This window comes from Cucurbita moschata, unplaced genomic scaffold (assembly GCF_002738365.1).
Source record: "Cucurbita moschata cultivar Rifu unplaced genomic scaffold, Cmos_1.0 Cmo_Scf00023, whole genome shotgun sequence".
Lineage (NCBI taxonomy): Eukaryota > Viridiplantae > Streptophyta > Magnoliopsida > Cucurbitales > Cucurbitaceae > Cucurbita > Cucurbita moschata.
In genome coordinates this window covers 729683-746263 of record NW_019268539.1, presented here as the reverse complement: position 1 = coordinate 746263, position 16581 = coordinate 729683, and the positions used below count along the sequence as shown (strand labels likewise).

Sequence of the window (16581 nt, the reverse complement as noted above, 5' to 3'; positions counted from 1 at the left end):
ACGGTTACTATCTCACATTGCTTAACATTCAATCAACCTGAAATTTCAGGTTGGTCCAAAAGATCTTTTCAACCCAACTCGGATTCACTCCTAACTAGTAGAAATGTAACCCATGTCAAATGATTTTCTTATTAAAGAGGAAGAGAGTATTTCAAAATTTTAGAGGCTTATTAAGGAAGAAAACATTAAGGTTATTGGTTTATTTATTTAAAAAAATTAATATATGAAGGTAAGAAATACATGAAAATCTTATAACTTGAAATATGAGAAGAATAACTTTATGAAAATGTACTTGCTTCACAATAATTCACAATAATGCAAGGACCTTCTTCAAAAGGGAATTATTTCTTTATTATTTTTTTTTAATTTAAATTTTTAAAAGTATCTTTTTAGCTTGTTCATACTTTATTTATTTGAATTAATTGTTATAATACTATGTCAAAAAATATTTATAAATTAATAAAGATCAACAAAGGGAAATTTTGAAAATCTAATTCTTTATTCATAGACAAAAGAGGCTAATCTGCCGTTACAACCTTAATTAAACCAAAAAAAAAAAAGAATTAGTTCTAACATTATTAGAAGTTAGAAAGCTGGTCTAACTTAAAAAGGAGTTAAGTCACCCAAGCACTTCTCATGCTCCAAGCATTTAGATACTCCACCGTGATAGACTCTGTTCCATTGTTGAACACATGCAAATGAGCATCCTCAAACACTGCTTTAGTTGGGTATACCCTCGAAGTTATGCATGTTTTTCCTCCTCCTCCGAAGCTCTCTATTACCGAGTGATCAATCTGCACAATAATACACAGTTTAGATTTGTCGATACGGTTCGAGAATGCATTGGACTATGACTTTAACATACCAAGCTTCTTAATGGCAGCTTTTTACTCGACAAATCGATGTCGACGAAACCCGCAAATGTCGGCTTGTATAATCCATCTTTCAAAGAAGAGCTACACCAAAAGAGAGAAACAAGAGCTTTGTAAACATGAAAAAATAATTATAAGGTCCATTTGATAAGGGAATTGAAGCTACCTTCTTGCATCAGAGCACATAAGAACCACGTGGTTGGTCTCGTTGGTCTCGCCCTTGAAGATCCTAAAGAACACAGGAGTGAACTCCTCAAGGTTTTCTGAAGCCAGAGTTAGAAGCCCAAAGGGTCCGACGCCACCTTGGGCTCTTGATCCCAGTTGACTGCACACGGCTTGTGCGTCCACCCAACTCGGATCAAATGCCTCCGCTTTATCCAAACTTGAAAAGCTAAAGATAACTTCAACATCGGCCTGTACAAAACACAAGAAACAATCGTTCACATCTTTTTAACCCGCTACAAATCACTAGGTGTGGGTCTTTTGTCGAAATAGAATGCCCTTATCTTTTTATTTTTTCTAGTTCATTATAAATGAAACATACTGACCTGAGCTGCAGTAATTCCTTTGATCTCAACATTTTGCCCCTTAACCAACTTCTGATGTATCATCATAACTCTCTTCCGTCTCAACCTATTGAGCTCCATAACTGGCCATTGTAAGAGCTGCTTCCCATTGGGATCCAACCACACCGTCCTAGGAATCGCCTACAAAAAGGAGAAAGAAAGGGAGAAAAAAAAATGGTCAGCCCAAATACAAAACAGAGCAAATTCAACCAAACAAAGCAAAACAAAGCACATTGCATCTAAAACAGACCTGAATTCCCGCCCATCCCTTGGAAACATCATCCTGGACACTATCAGATTCATTAGCCCAACCCCACAAAACCCTTCTCTTCTTCATCGGATCATAGAACGACTTGGAAGCATAGAAATTGCCATAGTCATACCTCAGCCCACTCCACCCATCCGCCGAGGTATTATCGGGAACATACTTGTCCGTCATCGGATAATACTTCCCCACCGTATAATACTCATATCTAGTCATCTCCAAGCTCACCTTCAACACATGTTTAACCCAATTTCCCGTCACCGACGTGTCCACACCAAATCTACCGAAGTGGGAAACTGGGTAGAAATCAGGGCACTCCCACATTCCCGTATTCGGAACAGAATGCAAAGGCTGTTCCACCTTAGTCCAATTCAAAAAATCCTTACTTGTATACAAATATGCCATTCCCGTCTGCTCGCTCCTGCTGCCAATGATGGTGTTCCAGTGACCATTGAAGCTCAGCCACGCCGTCGACGGGTCCCGAAAGGCGCTACTATTGACTTCTGTACCCGGGTCAACAATCGGGTTGTTATCCGGTTTGACCCACTCGGTTAGATGCGGATCAAAGAGGTTCGCTGGAATGGCGTAGTTTTGTACCTGTCGATTCTGGGAGTCAATTCCGGTGTATAAAATGACGGGCTTGAAGCCAGGGAGGACGGTGGCGGAGCCGGACCAGCAGCCATTGATATCAAAGGGCTTTGAAGGGGAAAGCGCAGGCTTGAGTGACTTCCAATTGATAAGGTCTCTAGAAATTGAGTGAGCCCAGACAATGTTCCCCCAAACCGCGCCTTCGGGGTTGTATTGGTAGAATAGATGGTAGATTCCCTTGAAATACATTGGGCCATTCGGGTCTGCATAAGATGATATGTTTAATGGAGCCCATATCAAAATAATTATTAAAAAAATTTGCACACGTGTATCAGACAGAAAATGTTAGTTTTTTATAATAACAGTAGCACCAAATAAATAAAAACAGAGGAAGAAAAATTGATATGATTGGACAAATAATTTATGTTTTGAGGATTGATCGGATCGGGTCATGTAACAAACGAAGGAAAGGAGGGAATGAAAATGTAGAAATTATTACAGACCGTTCATCCAGTGACGGTGAGGTTGAAAATGGAAACCGGTTCGATGGAGCTGCTTGATCTCAGTGTTGTTGCCATTTTTTAGAGACTGTAATTTGGGATAGAGTTTATGGAGAGCTTGGACAACGACGGGGCCATTATCAACGAACAAAGAATAAAAGGAGAATCCGAGAAGAATAGCAAGGAGAGTGAAGAAATTCATTGTGAAATTTGCTTTGTTAGTGGAGTTTGAAGTGAAGAAGAAATAAGAGTTTGATACTATTTATAGAGGAAGAAATATAAATTTAGTCTAAAAATAGGACAAATTGGTTAACTTAATCTCAAACTTTCTAACTCTAAAAAAATATCTCTACTAAAAAATCTAATTAATTTTTAAAAATAGTATTAATCCTTTTAAATTTATTAAAAATGTTTTAATACACGGATTTAAAATGTTTATTTACATTGGCAAATCATCTCTCACTTCAATTTCAAGGGTATTAATGATATGAACTTTTTTTTTCTCTTTCTCATTATGTTATTTTTAAAAATTTACAAGTATTTTTTAAAAGGATACTAATATGTGTCTGAGAATCTTGTAAAGCTATGAATCTTGTTGGCTAGAATTATGAGAAGGTTTGCTAAGAATATTGAAGAACTATAGAGAATTGAATCAAATAGCTCCAATCTAAGATTGAATTAGCGGCTGATTTTTGCATTATTGGAGTAGGAAGCAGTAGATGCAGGAACCGCCAGCCGGATCGACCCAACAATGAATGATAGACCAGAGGGAGAAGGATAGGCTCATTCAACTAATTAGTGATCCCTGGCCCTACCTAAGATAGAGATGCCCCTTGTTTCGTTATTGTTCGTTATTCTCAGGAAGTGATTGTGAACCTCTCCCTAATTTCACTCAATCACTTGTCCCTTCAGAGAGACTATACTGACGGTATAGTGCCCCCACCAGAGAAGGCTGCTTCATGCTAGGCGTCCGGACCTACTACGCCCCACAATTCTACACCAAATAGGTCAACAATAGCCTTGGATTAGGTCGGCATTTGCCTTAACCTCTGCCTCTCATATATATGCCTGCTTCGTAATTGAATGTCAGCCTTTCATTGGGTGTCCGATGAGACCAGAGTCGAACGGTAATCTCAGCTACTTTACCTTGTGTTTGAAGGGAGAGGTGAATGAGAAAGATCAGTTCAAGAAGGTTCAGGGGAAGGAGCGAAGCCGAGTTTACTGTGTTTGATGAATAAGGGAATATCGGGGCAGGCAATGGAATTCTTCAACCATAAAGAAGAGGTGGCAAGACATAAACAAGTTATTAGGTGGAGACTAGTCACTTTGTTATACCTATGTAAATAACTTGAAAGCGAAAATGTTGTATTTATTGGAGATCTAACGTCCAACATTTACTACAACGAAAGGATTTCAAAGTCAAAACCTAAAATTGGTCTATTATGATCGAGTTTTCGAATTAGAACTAAAGACGAGACGATTTTACCATATTGGTATTTTATTATTATTATTATTATTTTAATTTTCTAACACCAATGAAGTAAAGACTACATTGCTGTAATTTGATATTGCGTTTGAATCTGATTGTTTAGATTTACAAGTGCTGTTCTGCGAGGAAAAAACTGGGAAATTCCTTTGCCACCATTCGGACAGGGCTGGTGAGTTAATTATCTTTATGAGTTCCCTTTTGTTCACTTTTTTTATATATGGTTAATGTTTATATGACATGTTTGAAATATTTGATATTAAACTATGAGTTCACCATGTTCTTGCCGTGACAATTGATTTTGTTCCATGAATAATAGAATCTAAAGCTAGGACAAATTATAGACTGAGACTCATCAATGACTTCAATCCCTGATACATCAAAAACTCCACCTTCTGTCTCTACAAATCTCAAACAATATCATCCTTCACGTTAAAAACTCCTTCATTTTTCGTGACACGGTGTAATCAATATGAATCCAAGGGGTTTGAAAAGTCATTCAAAGAGAGAATTCTATTGAAGATATGTTGTGGTTTTAAAGAAACAACAACTTCGAATCTAAGAAATACATTCCATGTTTTCCTACAGATTCTTATTGACTTCATTAGATATTGTCCGTTTTGGCCTATTACATATCGACGTCAGTCTCACGGTTTTAAAATGTATATGCTAGGGAGAGGTTTCCACACCCTTATAAGGAATGCTTCGTTCCCCTCTCAAACCAGTGTGAGATCTCAAAATCCACCCCCTTGGGGGTCCGGTGTCCTCGCCGACACACCATTTGGAACCTGGCTTTGATACTATTTGTAACAGCCCAAGTTCACCGCTGGCAGATAATTTCTGCTTTGGCCCGTTACGTATCGTCGTTAGCCTCACGGTCTTAAACGCGTCTGCAAAGGAGAGGTTTTCATACTCGTTTCGTTTCTCTCTCCTCTCCAATCAATGTGGGATCTCGCATTAATCCTCTTCCTTTTATATTGTACTTTTCTGTTTCTGATCTAACGGTACCGGCATTAGCTTGTTGAGGTTATTCTAAAAGAACCAATACTACTTACCAAGCAGCCTACAGCACCATTGCCTCGTTTATTCCTCCAAAGAATCACGGATATGTGAAAACTGGAGTTCGATTCTATTTACGGCATGTTGATAGATGTCTTGTCCTCTAACGCCTCCGGTTATAATAAGAGAGCTCAACGAGTTCTACTTCTATTACAGTGAATGATATGATATTATTTACTTGCATGCAATCACTTTTTTTTTTTTTTTTNTTTTTTTTTTTTTTTTTTTTTTTTTTTTTTTTTTTTTTTTTTTTTTTTTTTTTTTTTTTTTTGTCATTTCTAACTTAAATGTTCATGTTCACATCTCCAGCAACATGTAATGGTTTGGGTGTTCATACTCGTATCTAAACTTGAACGAAAGATAATGTTTAGATCTTACAGATAAGAGTATTAGATGTTCTCCGGTTCTTTGCTGGACTATTTTATTTATTATTCAATCATGAGCATAAATATGACATTTTATCTTATTTTCTATAGGTTTGAGATGGTATACCTCGATGACGAGATCCAGGTTGTAAAAGATATCCGAGATGATTATTTGATCGTTGAACGTGCTCCCTACACTTGGAAAGAATGAAAAGCTAGATCACTAGTTTTCGTTGCTGTTATAAAAACACGATGCAATAGATTGTATTAGTGTTATAGTCCATCCCTTCCGCTGCTGGAATCTGTCTATCCTTATGGAATCTGTGTCTTTATTATGCAACACTCATGCTGCTACTCTCAATGTTTAGGTATTGTTGTTGTAAACCTCGATTACTATTATTTGGGCTAACAATTGATAATGAGGTGATATTCATGTCAAAAGTTAATGGTTCAAATGTTGGTATCAAATCAGTTCAAACGTTGGTATCAAATCTTCATATTTACTGGTTGATGAATATATGTAGGCACCTACATATCTATTGATAAATATATGTAGGCACACGTACGTACATATCTATTCATCTGTAGTTCATTCAAATGTTTTTAGTATTAATATCTGTGAGATCCCACATCGGTGGGGGAAAGCTCGAAAGGAAAATTTCAAAGAGGATTATTTGCTAGCGGTGAATTTGGATCGTAACAAATGGTGGGCTTGGACTGTTACAATATCATTTCATAAAAATATCTATATTGGCATGTGAATTTATTTATTATTATTATTATTATTTTTTAACTAAAACCTTAGATTGACCGTCAAATTTATCATGTTCCCAAAAAAAAGTGTTCTATAGGTTTTAAACTTTTAATTTTGTATATACTCTCACGGTTCTTAGTTCTCAATTATAACAATCACTCTTATTAATTCTCCATATGACATATCGAAGCTGTACATCATAGTAGTCGCCATCTCCTTTAACGTTCATCAGTTTATCTCTCAACCTTCGATTCTCATCTTTAATTCGAGCCTCAACTATTTGACCAAGTTGTATGATAATTATTTGACCGATCGATGTGCACCTTTAAAACAAATTCATGCTCTCACCCAACTTAAAAATAGGGAGTAAAAAAATGGAAACCAGCCGGTGGTTAGGTTCCAACTCCCAACAAAACAATTTTACGACAGATGTGGGAAGTTACTTTGGTGGGTCGAAGCTCATAGGTTGTTGGGGGAATTCTCCAGCTTCCCTAAGACGAGGATAACACATTGGTGTAACATAATTTTTACATAAAGTTAAAAATGGTGTGGAGCCCATGTTTTATTTTTGCCCAAATCTTTGTGATGGTCCACTAGTAGCTGCCATTTACATGTGATGTTCTGTACCTCATGGTCCCATTTCACACATCTTAATTATCAAATTACTCCACAATTTTTCCAAATTTTTAAATTCGGCTAAATTCATCTACATGTTCGGTAGAAAAGTATCTAAAAATGGTTTTGCTTTCAAATTACTTTGGGGTCATTTTTCACGGAAGACTTAAATGTATCATTGACGACTTTTTTCATTCTCTAGACGAGCGTTATTGAAACGTTAAAAAAAAAAAAAAAAAGTTTATTTTTCCATGTGATCTCTTACTATATCCACTAAATATTGTACCAAAATTATAATGAGGGCAAAAAAAAAATTCTGAAGTCTCTCAATTTTTTTTTTTTTCGAGTTTATTAATTGTAATGGGAGAGATTGATTCATGATTTTTAAAATAGTAACTAGTGCATAATAAGGTGGGGCTAATGGGACATGTTTTATAATTAAGATTGAGAGTGATAGGTGTATTTCCATGTCTCTAAAATCATTACCTCCCAAATTAATCCATCCCCTATGTCGGGTATGTGTCCCTCTTCAACTTCCCCAATAATTTCACCCTTAATCTCCCCAAATGCTCCAATTTTGTACTTTATCACCCTTTTTCAATTATCTATTATTCTCGACCCCATCATACCTCAACTTTGCAATGGGATAGTCGCTTTCTTTACATGTTGTCACCCTAAACTTTCATCCCGCTTTTGAATTGTAATACTAAAAAACAAATCTCGATTTCAGCTCCATGCATTGATTGATGGTAAGAAATTGTTTTCCTATCGGTTTTCTCAAAAAAAAAAAAAAAAAAAAAGGAAACTCTTTTTTAAGGGTGTGAAATTTTCTGCCTAGCAAACGCGTTTTAAAAACCTTGAGGAGAAGACCGAAAATGAAAGGCCAAAAAAGACAATATCTACCGGCGGTAGACTTAAGTCGTTACAAATAGTATCAGAGCCAGACAATGTGCCAGCGAGGAGCCTGAGTCTCAAAAGAGAATGGACACAAGTCAGTGTACCAGCAAGGATATTGGGTCCCGAAGAGGGTAGATTGAAGGTCTTACATTGATTAGAGAAGAGTACGAATGTCAGCGAGGATCGGTAGACATGTATAGATGTAGAAATGTTTATTAAAATTTTAATTTAAAACTAAATAGACAAAAAAATAAATGAATAATTTGGAAGAAAAAAGTGGGTGACGTGGGGCTACAATGAATGAATACAATAATTGCATGTGGGAGACACGTGGACGGTGGAGATGGAAGAGGGACAGGACACAGAGAGATTTTGAGATTTGATAAACTGAAGTGTGTGGTGGTTGAAGTGTCCTTAGGAGGGTTAGTAATGCCCTTATTTGTCTTTCTTTTGGGAAACAATTGCCTTTTCGCCTTTGCTTCACCAACTCATCTCATTTCACTTTTCCTTTTCTCCTCTCACTTTTCTACACGTGCTCACCACGTTCTAGACCGGTTACAAAACTATCTCAAACTCACATTTTGAGTTTTCGAAAATCGCGTTTAAAAGTATAAAATCGAACACTACATTGATTTGAAGTTACTGAAAGAATGGTTTTATACGTGATAAAAGTAATTTTAACTATTTGAAAATCACTATCAAATTTGACTTAATTCTGGCTTGGTTTCACATTTGACGTAAAGATAATCATATTGAGACGATTGAAATGTTAAACTATCATATTCACCGTCTATGCTGCTTTAGTTCTTTGATATGACCTCGGGATGAAATCAACTAATTGCAACATTTAATAAAAATCTTCGTATGTACAAATGAGCTATTCTTGACATCTTACTTAACCTAGGAAGAATATCATTAGCTTCGGTTGGTAGATGATTAAAGAAGAAATTCAACTAAATCAGTAGTTATCTAGTAGTAGGGGTATTCATATAATTCGATAATCCCATCAATTTGAACTATAATTCAATCAACCTGAAATTTCGAATTGGTCCAAAAGATTTTTTCAACCCAACTCGTGTTCACTCGTAGCTAGTAGAAATGTAACCCGTGTTATATGATTTTCTTCGCTTCAAAACCTTAGAGGCTTATTAAGGAAGAAATTGATACATGAAGGTAAGAAATACATTAAAATCTTATAACTTGAAATATGAGAAAGAACAACTTTATGTAAGTGTACTTGCTTCACAATGATGCAAGGACCTTCTTCAAAAAGGAATTATTTCTTTACTTTTTTTTTTTTTTTAATTTGAATTTTCAAAACTATCTTTTTAGCTTGTTTATACTTTATTTATTTCATTACTTTCAATATGGTGTATTTGTCTATAGAATTAATTGTTATAATAATTTGTGGATGTTACCGTAATATGTGGATTTTGACATTTGTTGATCTTGACATTTCTCTGCATGCCCAGTGTCACCGTTGTACATTTTGAACTGTGCGGCGTCATGATCTTGATACACTCATGACAAGCATTGAGTGCAATGCTCATGAGTCAGACCAGCCTGTTTGTCCTTACTTATATACATTTTAAAAAATTCTCAAGAGATCGCCCCAAATAGAAATGTTCTAAGCAAAACAAGCATAATTTTAGAGTTTCTATGATTGAGCCACCGAAAAAGAAGGTGTGTCTTATTGGAATAGGGAGTGACTTTCAATTCTTCTAACCTTTTCTTACTTATCATATCCTTAAGATCCCTCTCATTAGATGTGATCCGGATTCATTCATGTATCTCTCTTACTCGGGTGTCACAACAAAAAACCAAATGACTATGAAAAAAAAACGCACATAATAACTTATCAATGGAGAAAGTTGAATTATTAAATTTGAAATGTGTTTTTACTTTAATTCTAAGAGTTTCATCTTTTATCTCAAACTCTTTCCACAAGTTCCATGTTCATCAAGTTGTTTCTATTAAAGGGAATCTTCCAATCTTAAGCCTTCACAATTAACACTCAAATATGTATCTTTGATAGGAATAGAATGACTACCGAATTTCTCTAAAATATTATTCTATCAATATTAGAGATGTTCACGAGGCGAGCAGAAATTGGGGAAGCTTTTACGATCCCCACTTCCTATTTCAAATATTATTTCCACGAAAGAGGATCAATCCGCTATGAACTTTTTATTATTCGAGGTTGACCTAGGTTTTTTCACCTTTTTTTCCTTTGAATTGGATCGAAGGAGGTTGAACCAGAGCATTAGGGGTTTTCCCGAGCTAGAGATGCGTTTCAGACATGCTTGGTCCACATTAGCCTCGACCTCCTCATCCTTGGGCAATAGTTTATGGTAGGCTAGAAAACATATAAGAAAAGCAATAGTTTAATGGATAGAAAAGTATTTGAGAAAACAGTATGTATCATATTAGTGACTTATGTGTCGTACGATGCATTATACTTTTATATGATATACTATGCACGTCTTGGTTCTGCGCACATTAACCTCTATGATTACCTGCGTATGTATTTTTCGATCCTAGTAGTGGGATTACTTACTGAATATTTCTTAAAATATTCAAACTACATGCTACTCTTATTTTTTAGATAAATGTAAGACACTCTAGTATGAATGACGATATTGTGGTGACGGTCATGGAACCAAAGTTAAGGTAGATGCATTCATGATGTTTTTCTTTCGTAGCCATTAGGTTAGATTAGGGCAAATACTTTAACTTTTTGATCTATTTAAAATCGTGCCATTATGTTTTTAATGACTTTTGTTACAAAATGTAAGTTAATGACCTCATTATGAAATATTTTAAATGAATTTTCTACACATGGTAGAAATATTATGCATGCGGTGACGACCCTGAAAACCCTGATTTTAATTAAAAATTAGGGTCGTTATACTAATAGTGAAGTTACTTGCTGAGTATTTCTAAACTACTTAAGTCACGTGTTACTCTTATTTTTTCAGATAAAGGTAAGACATCAATGTACGAATGACGATATCATGTTGACGGCCATGGGACCAAAGCTAAAGTAGATGCATTCATGATGTTTTTCTTTCCTAACCCTTAGGTTAGAGTATGACACATACTTTAATTTCTTTATTTTATTTAAAAGCGTGTTATTTATTTTCATAACCAAGTTTTGTTTTCTCCTATTATATCATAATTTCATACCATTGTACATCATACTTAGAGTTAGAAATACGATCCAATTTTCGGTCAACTATTCTTAATACACAAGATTCTTATATTATCCATATGATTTGATCATAATGTCTTGATTGATTTATTTTTAGTCTGGTTGTTCTTCAACTTCTCAAATAAAATAAAAAAACAATCGAAAGATCATTCTTACAATTTATTTATCGACCGTTTTTTAATCGTTCAGACTTTTTCGATGAGCGATTCAAAAACTAAAACATTATTACAAAATTTGGTTACGAAAGGGAGATTTTTCATTTTTTGGTATTCAAGATGAATGATGATGGTGTGGAAGAATGGAGATTGATTATTAGACACTTTCACAAAAATTCTTAAAAGTTTTTAGAATGTCTTTGATAATATTTGTGTAATGCTTTTGTTTCTTTTCAAAGAGTATCTTCTTATTTGATTCTCCCTTCACAATCATTTTGATTTTTTTTAGAAAAAAAATAATAAGTGATACTAACTTTTATTTAATGCTATATCTTACACATATTTGACTTCTCAAAAAGAATTAATTAAAATATATTTGATGGTATTCAAGATTTGATATCACTTTAAATAACTTTTTATAAACAACAATAATATAATATTAAAAGTGACTTTCATTCATTGGTTAAATGGAAACCAATAAAATAGTAAATGCGAGGTGGATCTAGTAATGTATACTGGTTATCATTTGGACCAATCTAAAATTTCAGGTTGATTGGGCGGGTGACTCGAGCGACTTGGATAAAGTACATAACCTAGTCTAACCCAACTCAACTGTCTATTTTTTTATTAGGTTGTTGTCTGGTTTTTTTTTTTTTTTTTAATTATTTAAAAAAATCATATTTGTTTATCATGTTACACCAATAACTTTCATAAATCTAAAAAAATCAAACATTCACAAGTCATAATACATCGCGAATTATAAATGTTAAATATTTTAAATCTTCAAAATAATTTTAAAGGTGAAATTGGGTTGGGTTGAAATCCTATTTTTAGATTGGTTTGATTTACCCAACCAAAAAATATTAACTCACGGCAATCAAATTTTCCATTTTTTAAAAAATTTAACTCAACTAAAAAAAAAACTACCTGAAAAATCCAACCTCTATCATTTGGTTTGAGTAATTTATATTAGTCAGATTATCAAGTCATTGACACAAAATTTACCACTAAAAAATGTAAATAAATCTGAAAATATTATTATTCAAATAAACACTACAGAATTAAAATGAGAAAATAGAATTGAGATCGAAGGTTTTATCTTCATAAATATTCACAATATTTACATAGGATACAAGTTACCATCTAATACCTATAAAACATAAACTAATTAAATCTTGAGAATAAAATAAAATATACTATTAACTGACTACGAATATCTAAGATATATTTCATAACTAATATATTCTCAAAATATTAACGGATTACGAATATCTTGACTAATTTAAACTAACAACAAGTTACACTAGAAGTCGATGGTTAAAAATTGAAATTATTGTGGGGGGAGAAAATTGAAATATGAAACTAAGGGTAAAGATTTGCAAGGATTAGGTTTTATTATAGAATCCGTGGCACTGACAATGGTGGTGGATGATCCCATTTAAGTCCCAAAATTATAAATCTTTATTTTCTCGTATCATAATTCCCTTTACACGCAGACAACATTTTCACCTGGGCCCCACTTTGTATATATATAAATATAATTTTAATTATGTCCCACCGTCCCATCAATTTTCTTAATATATATATATATATAAATTAAAATGGTAATTTTTTTTTAATTTAAAATTTAGAACTTAAATAAGAGGTGGAGATTTTTCGTTTAATTTTGCTAAAGATGATCGGACGGTAGAGAGAAGTTTGGAAGTAGAGGGTGTAGGATAAATAATAGAGGTGAAAAGCAGGGTAGTGTAACCCATAGAAAATATTAATAATATCGAATAAGACTTTTGTTGGAAGACAAACCACTTTCAGTACTGTACTTGCTCATTCTTTCTTTTTTAAATAATTTTTTTATTTATTTTTAAGTCATCAGTTATCCATTACAAGTAGTTTAATGACAATCATATCCCTACCGAAGGCGACAAAACGAGGTAAAAAAGTAAGTAAAACAGACCACCTTTTTAACTGTTGTAATTTTTCTCTCCATCTCCTTCAATTCACATTTTTACACCTCTACTTTCCCACATTTATGGAAATGTTTTCTAAATATAAAATATAAAATAAATATATCTCCGTTTCTAATAATTCTTTTTTCAATGCTTCCAAATTTTCAATCATATGTTTATTATAATTTTATTCAATTCTATACCTAACATTCTAACCCCACAACACAACTAATATATATTGTTTTCTTTCGACTTGATTTTCCACTCACTTTTTCGTTTTCCTCTCTAGCTAAGGTGGGATTTTACAATCCATCACCTTCGCGGCCCAGCATCCTCGTTGGCAAAGTGCTCAGTGTCTACCTCCTTCAGGACTCAGCGTCTTCGTTGGCACACACACTTGGTGTCTAACTTTGATACTATTCGTAACAGTCCAAGCCCACTATTAGTCGATATCGTTTCCCTCAAGGTTTTTTAAACGTATATGTTAGGGAGAGGTTTTCACACCCTTATAAAGAATGTTTCGTTTTTCTTTCCAACCGATATGGGTTCTTGTAATTTACTCTCTTCGAGATTCAACGTCCTTGTTGACACTCGTTATCTTACACCATAGCTATTTTTCAATTCTAACGACTCTTAAAAAATAAAATTTGAAGTGCTTAATTAACATTTATTTATATTTAATATCAAAAAGTAAAGGAAGTGAACACAATATTTTATGATTTCATGTGTAGAAAAAGCCAACCGTGAATGGCGTATGCAACCGGGAAGAGGAGGCGCGTGGTCCACACCGTGGAAGAAGTCCGTGTGAACACGTTCCTAATATAAACACACATTTTACATTCCCAAGTGCAAAAAAGAAATAAATAAAAAGAAAAAAAGAAAAGCACATAGCAGCGAAAAGAAGGCAGTAGAATAGGCCACATAGGCATAGGGGTATAATCGTCATATTGCCCCCCATCTTATTTTTAAGGTTTACCTAGCACTAAACCCCCATTCTCTCTCTAGAAATTAAAAAAAAAATTAAAAAGAAAAAAGCTCTCCCCATCTTCACAACTGAAAACGACTGCAAGGCATGGCCAAGTAACCTGTGCTCTCTACTTTCTCTCTCTACAAATATAAATATTTAAAAAAAAAAAAAAAAAAAAAAGGTTAAATTATGGTTAAAAACGGATTTATACACCGACTTGAAAACAGCACCGGTTTTGTTTTATATTTAAGTCATTCTCTTTGTTTTGTCTCTCATCATCTTCATCTTCTTCATCTTGGTTGTTCTGGTGTTGTTTGTTGTTGGATATAAATTTCAGAATGGTGGATCTTCAGATCGTTTGCTGCTTGTGCGGCGACGTCGGCTTCCCTGACAAGCTCTTCCGCTGTATCAAGTGCTCCAACCGCTTCCAACACTCGTACTCCTCTCTCTCTCTCTCTCTCCTTCTTTCTTCCTTCTATGTCACATGCATGTTCTCATCGATTCTAATTAAACTTGCCAGTTCAACCTTTTCACTTCTATCATAATTTTCTTCCTAGGGGTATTTCACTCCAATATCGATTTTAAGTTAAGGGCATCGTTCTGATATCAATTTTATTAAGCCGAGGGAATGACTATGATATCCATTTTATTGATATAGCTAAGTTAAATGCATGATTAGGATACTATTCCAGGGTATGATATTGTCTAATTTGAGTATGACCTCTCGTAGTTTTGCTTTTGATCTTCGGTGGTATCATTTATGTGATCGGTCGAAGAGGAGAACAAAACATTTTTTTATAAGAGTGTGGAAACCTTTTACCCGCATTTTATAAATATTGAGAGAAACCTACGAAGGAAAATCTAAAAAATGACAATATTTACTAGCGGTGGGTTTGCAACTGTTACAAATGGTATCAGAGCCAAACATTGGAGGTGTGTCAGTGAGAAGACTGAGTCTTGAAGGGGTGAATATGAGGTAGTGTGCCAGCAAAGATGCTGGGCCTCTGGGGTCATACATCGACGCGCGAGAAGGGAACAATGTGTATCCCTAACAGGGGTGGATTGTTCAATCCTACGTCAGTGAGCAGGAGAACAAAACATTTCTTATAAGAGTGAAAATTCCGTGTTTACAAGAGTGTGAAAATCTGGTAGTAAGAGGATAATTATATTAATTTGCGGTAGATTAGTAAAAAAATTAAGAGGGTATTAGAGAAATTAATTTAATTTTGTTTTTAAGAATAAAAATTAAAAGTGTTTGGTTAAAAATCCGCAGGTACTGCAGCAACTACTACAGCGAATCGGCGGAGCCAATTGAGGTGTGTGATTGGTGCCAGTGTGAAGGCCGGAGCTCCTCCAGATCACACGGAACCTCCTCCAGAAGACCGCCACCGACCGCTACCGAACCCGCCGGAATCATGAGCCGCTCCGTTTACTCCGGCGACAAAATCAAACACCATCATGAAGATTCCGCCGCCACCGTCGACAAGGGCAAACAAGGCGGCGCCGGCAGCGTCGCATCGCCGAGGCCCACCACGCGGAGGTATAAGCTTCTCAAGGACGTAATGTGCTGATAAAACGCAGCGTTTCGATATGCCCGAACAGGGTTGGTTTTATTTTCTCTTTTTTTTTCTCAAATGTTAATTATTAATAAAATAATAATAATATTATTATTATGTAAGAAAAATGTATATATATATATATATATATATATATATATATAATATAGTTTGCTTTTGTGTGCGCGTGGGTTTCTCTGTAGACCCCATGAATTTTGGTTGATTTTTAAATAAATAATGTAATTATTATCCTTTTTTTTTTTTCTCTGTCCTCTCAATTTGCAGCCAAATATATTATTTAAAACGTTTTAGTATCAAATAATTTCCTCATTAATTTCATTTGATTTATGCAACATGTTATTACATCATTTAAGGACTTATGTCACAAACTAATTTTAATTTAAATATTTAAAAACCGAATAGATGCAAACCTCTTAAATAAAAGAATGAAACCGAACAAATTTATTTAGAGATTATCATGTTATTAATTATGGTGTAATATTGTAAGTTTTAAAATATTTCTTAACTTTTAATTTTGTATCGGTTAGGTCTCTGTCGTTAAATTCAATACAAATACCTAAATTTTTGCTTAGCTTAGAACCAGATCGTTACTTAATCGTGCCCAAATAATCAAGAAAGTGACCTAAAAGTTTGAAGGCTAAACTTAACACAAAACCTATGGAACACAAATTTATTTTCTTTTTCAACATGTTGCAAAACGAGTGATTTAGCCTAAGGCCACCACTAGTTAATACTGTCTTTATTGGATTTTTTCGAAA

General features: G+C 34.4%; 2 protein-coding genes across 2 annotated transcripts; one reads left to right on the top strand and one right to left on the bottom strand.

The window, feature by feature from the left end:
• Positions 1-520: 520 nt before the first annotated feature.
• LOC111460004 (beta-fructofuranosidase, insoluble isoenzyme 1-like) lies at positions 521-5520 on the bottom strand. Its single transcript, XM_023103082.1, has 7 exons — positions 5445-5520; positions 2795-3049; positions 1689-2554; positions 1421-1579; positions 1039-1286; positions 866-956; positions 521-794 (listed from the first exon to the last, which is right to left on the bottom strand). The coding sequence occupies exons 1-7, from the start codon at positions 5518-5520 to the stop codon at positions 615-617; spliced, it is 1875 nt and encodes a 624-aa protein (XP_022958850.1). The 3' UTR covers positions 521-614.
• Positions 5521-14487: 8967 nt separating this feature from the next.
• LOC111460301 lies at positions 14488-16053 on the top strand. The gene is made up of 2 exons (XM_023103503.1): positions 14488-14682; positions 15520-16053. Exons 1-2 carry the CDS (start codon positions 14585-14587, stop codon positions 15815-15817), a joined length of 396 nt encoding a protein of 131 aa, XP_022959271.1. The 5' UTR covers positions 14488-14584; the 3' UTR covers positions 15818-16053.
• The last annotated feature ends 528 nt before the right edge of the window (positions 16054-16581 follow it).

Excerpts from the sequence above, each read along its gene's own strand:
- LOC111460301 (XM_023103503.1), top strand. The coding sequence starts at position 14,585 with ATGGTGGATCTTCAGATCGTTTGCTGCTTGTGCGGCGACGTCGGCTTC. Across the intron at positions 14,683-15,519 it reads TCCAACCGCTTCCAACACTC|GTACTGCAGCAACTACTACA; the intron begins GTACTCCTCTCT and ends AAAAATCCGCAG.
- LOC111460004 (XM_023103082.1), bottom strand. The coding sequence starts at position 5,520 with ATGCAAGTAAATAATATCATATCATTCACTGTAATAGAAGTAGAACTC. Across the intron at positions 1,287-1,420 it reads AAGGAATTACTGCAGCTCAG|GCCGATGTTGAAGTTATCTT; the intron begins GTCAGTATGTTT and ends TGTTTTGTACAG. Across the intron at positions 957-1,038 it reads ATGTGCTCTGATGCAAGAAG|CTCTTCTTTGAAAGATGGAT; the intron begins GTAGCTTCAATT and ends CTTTTGGTGTAG.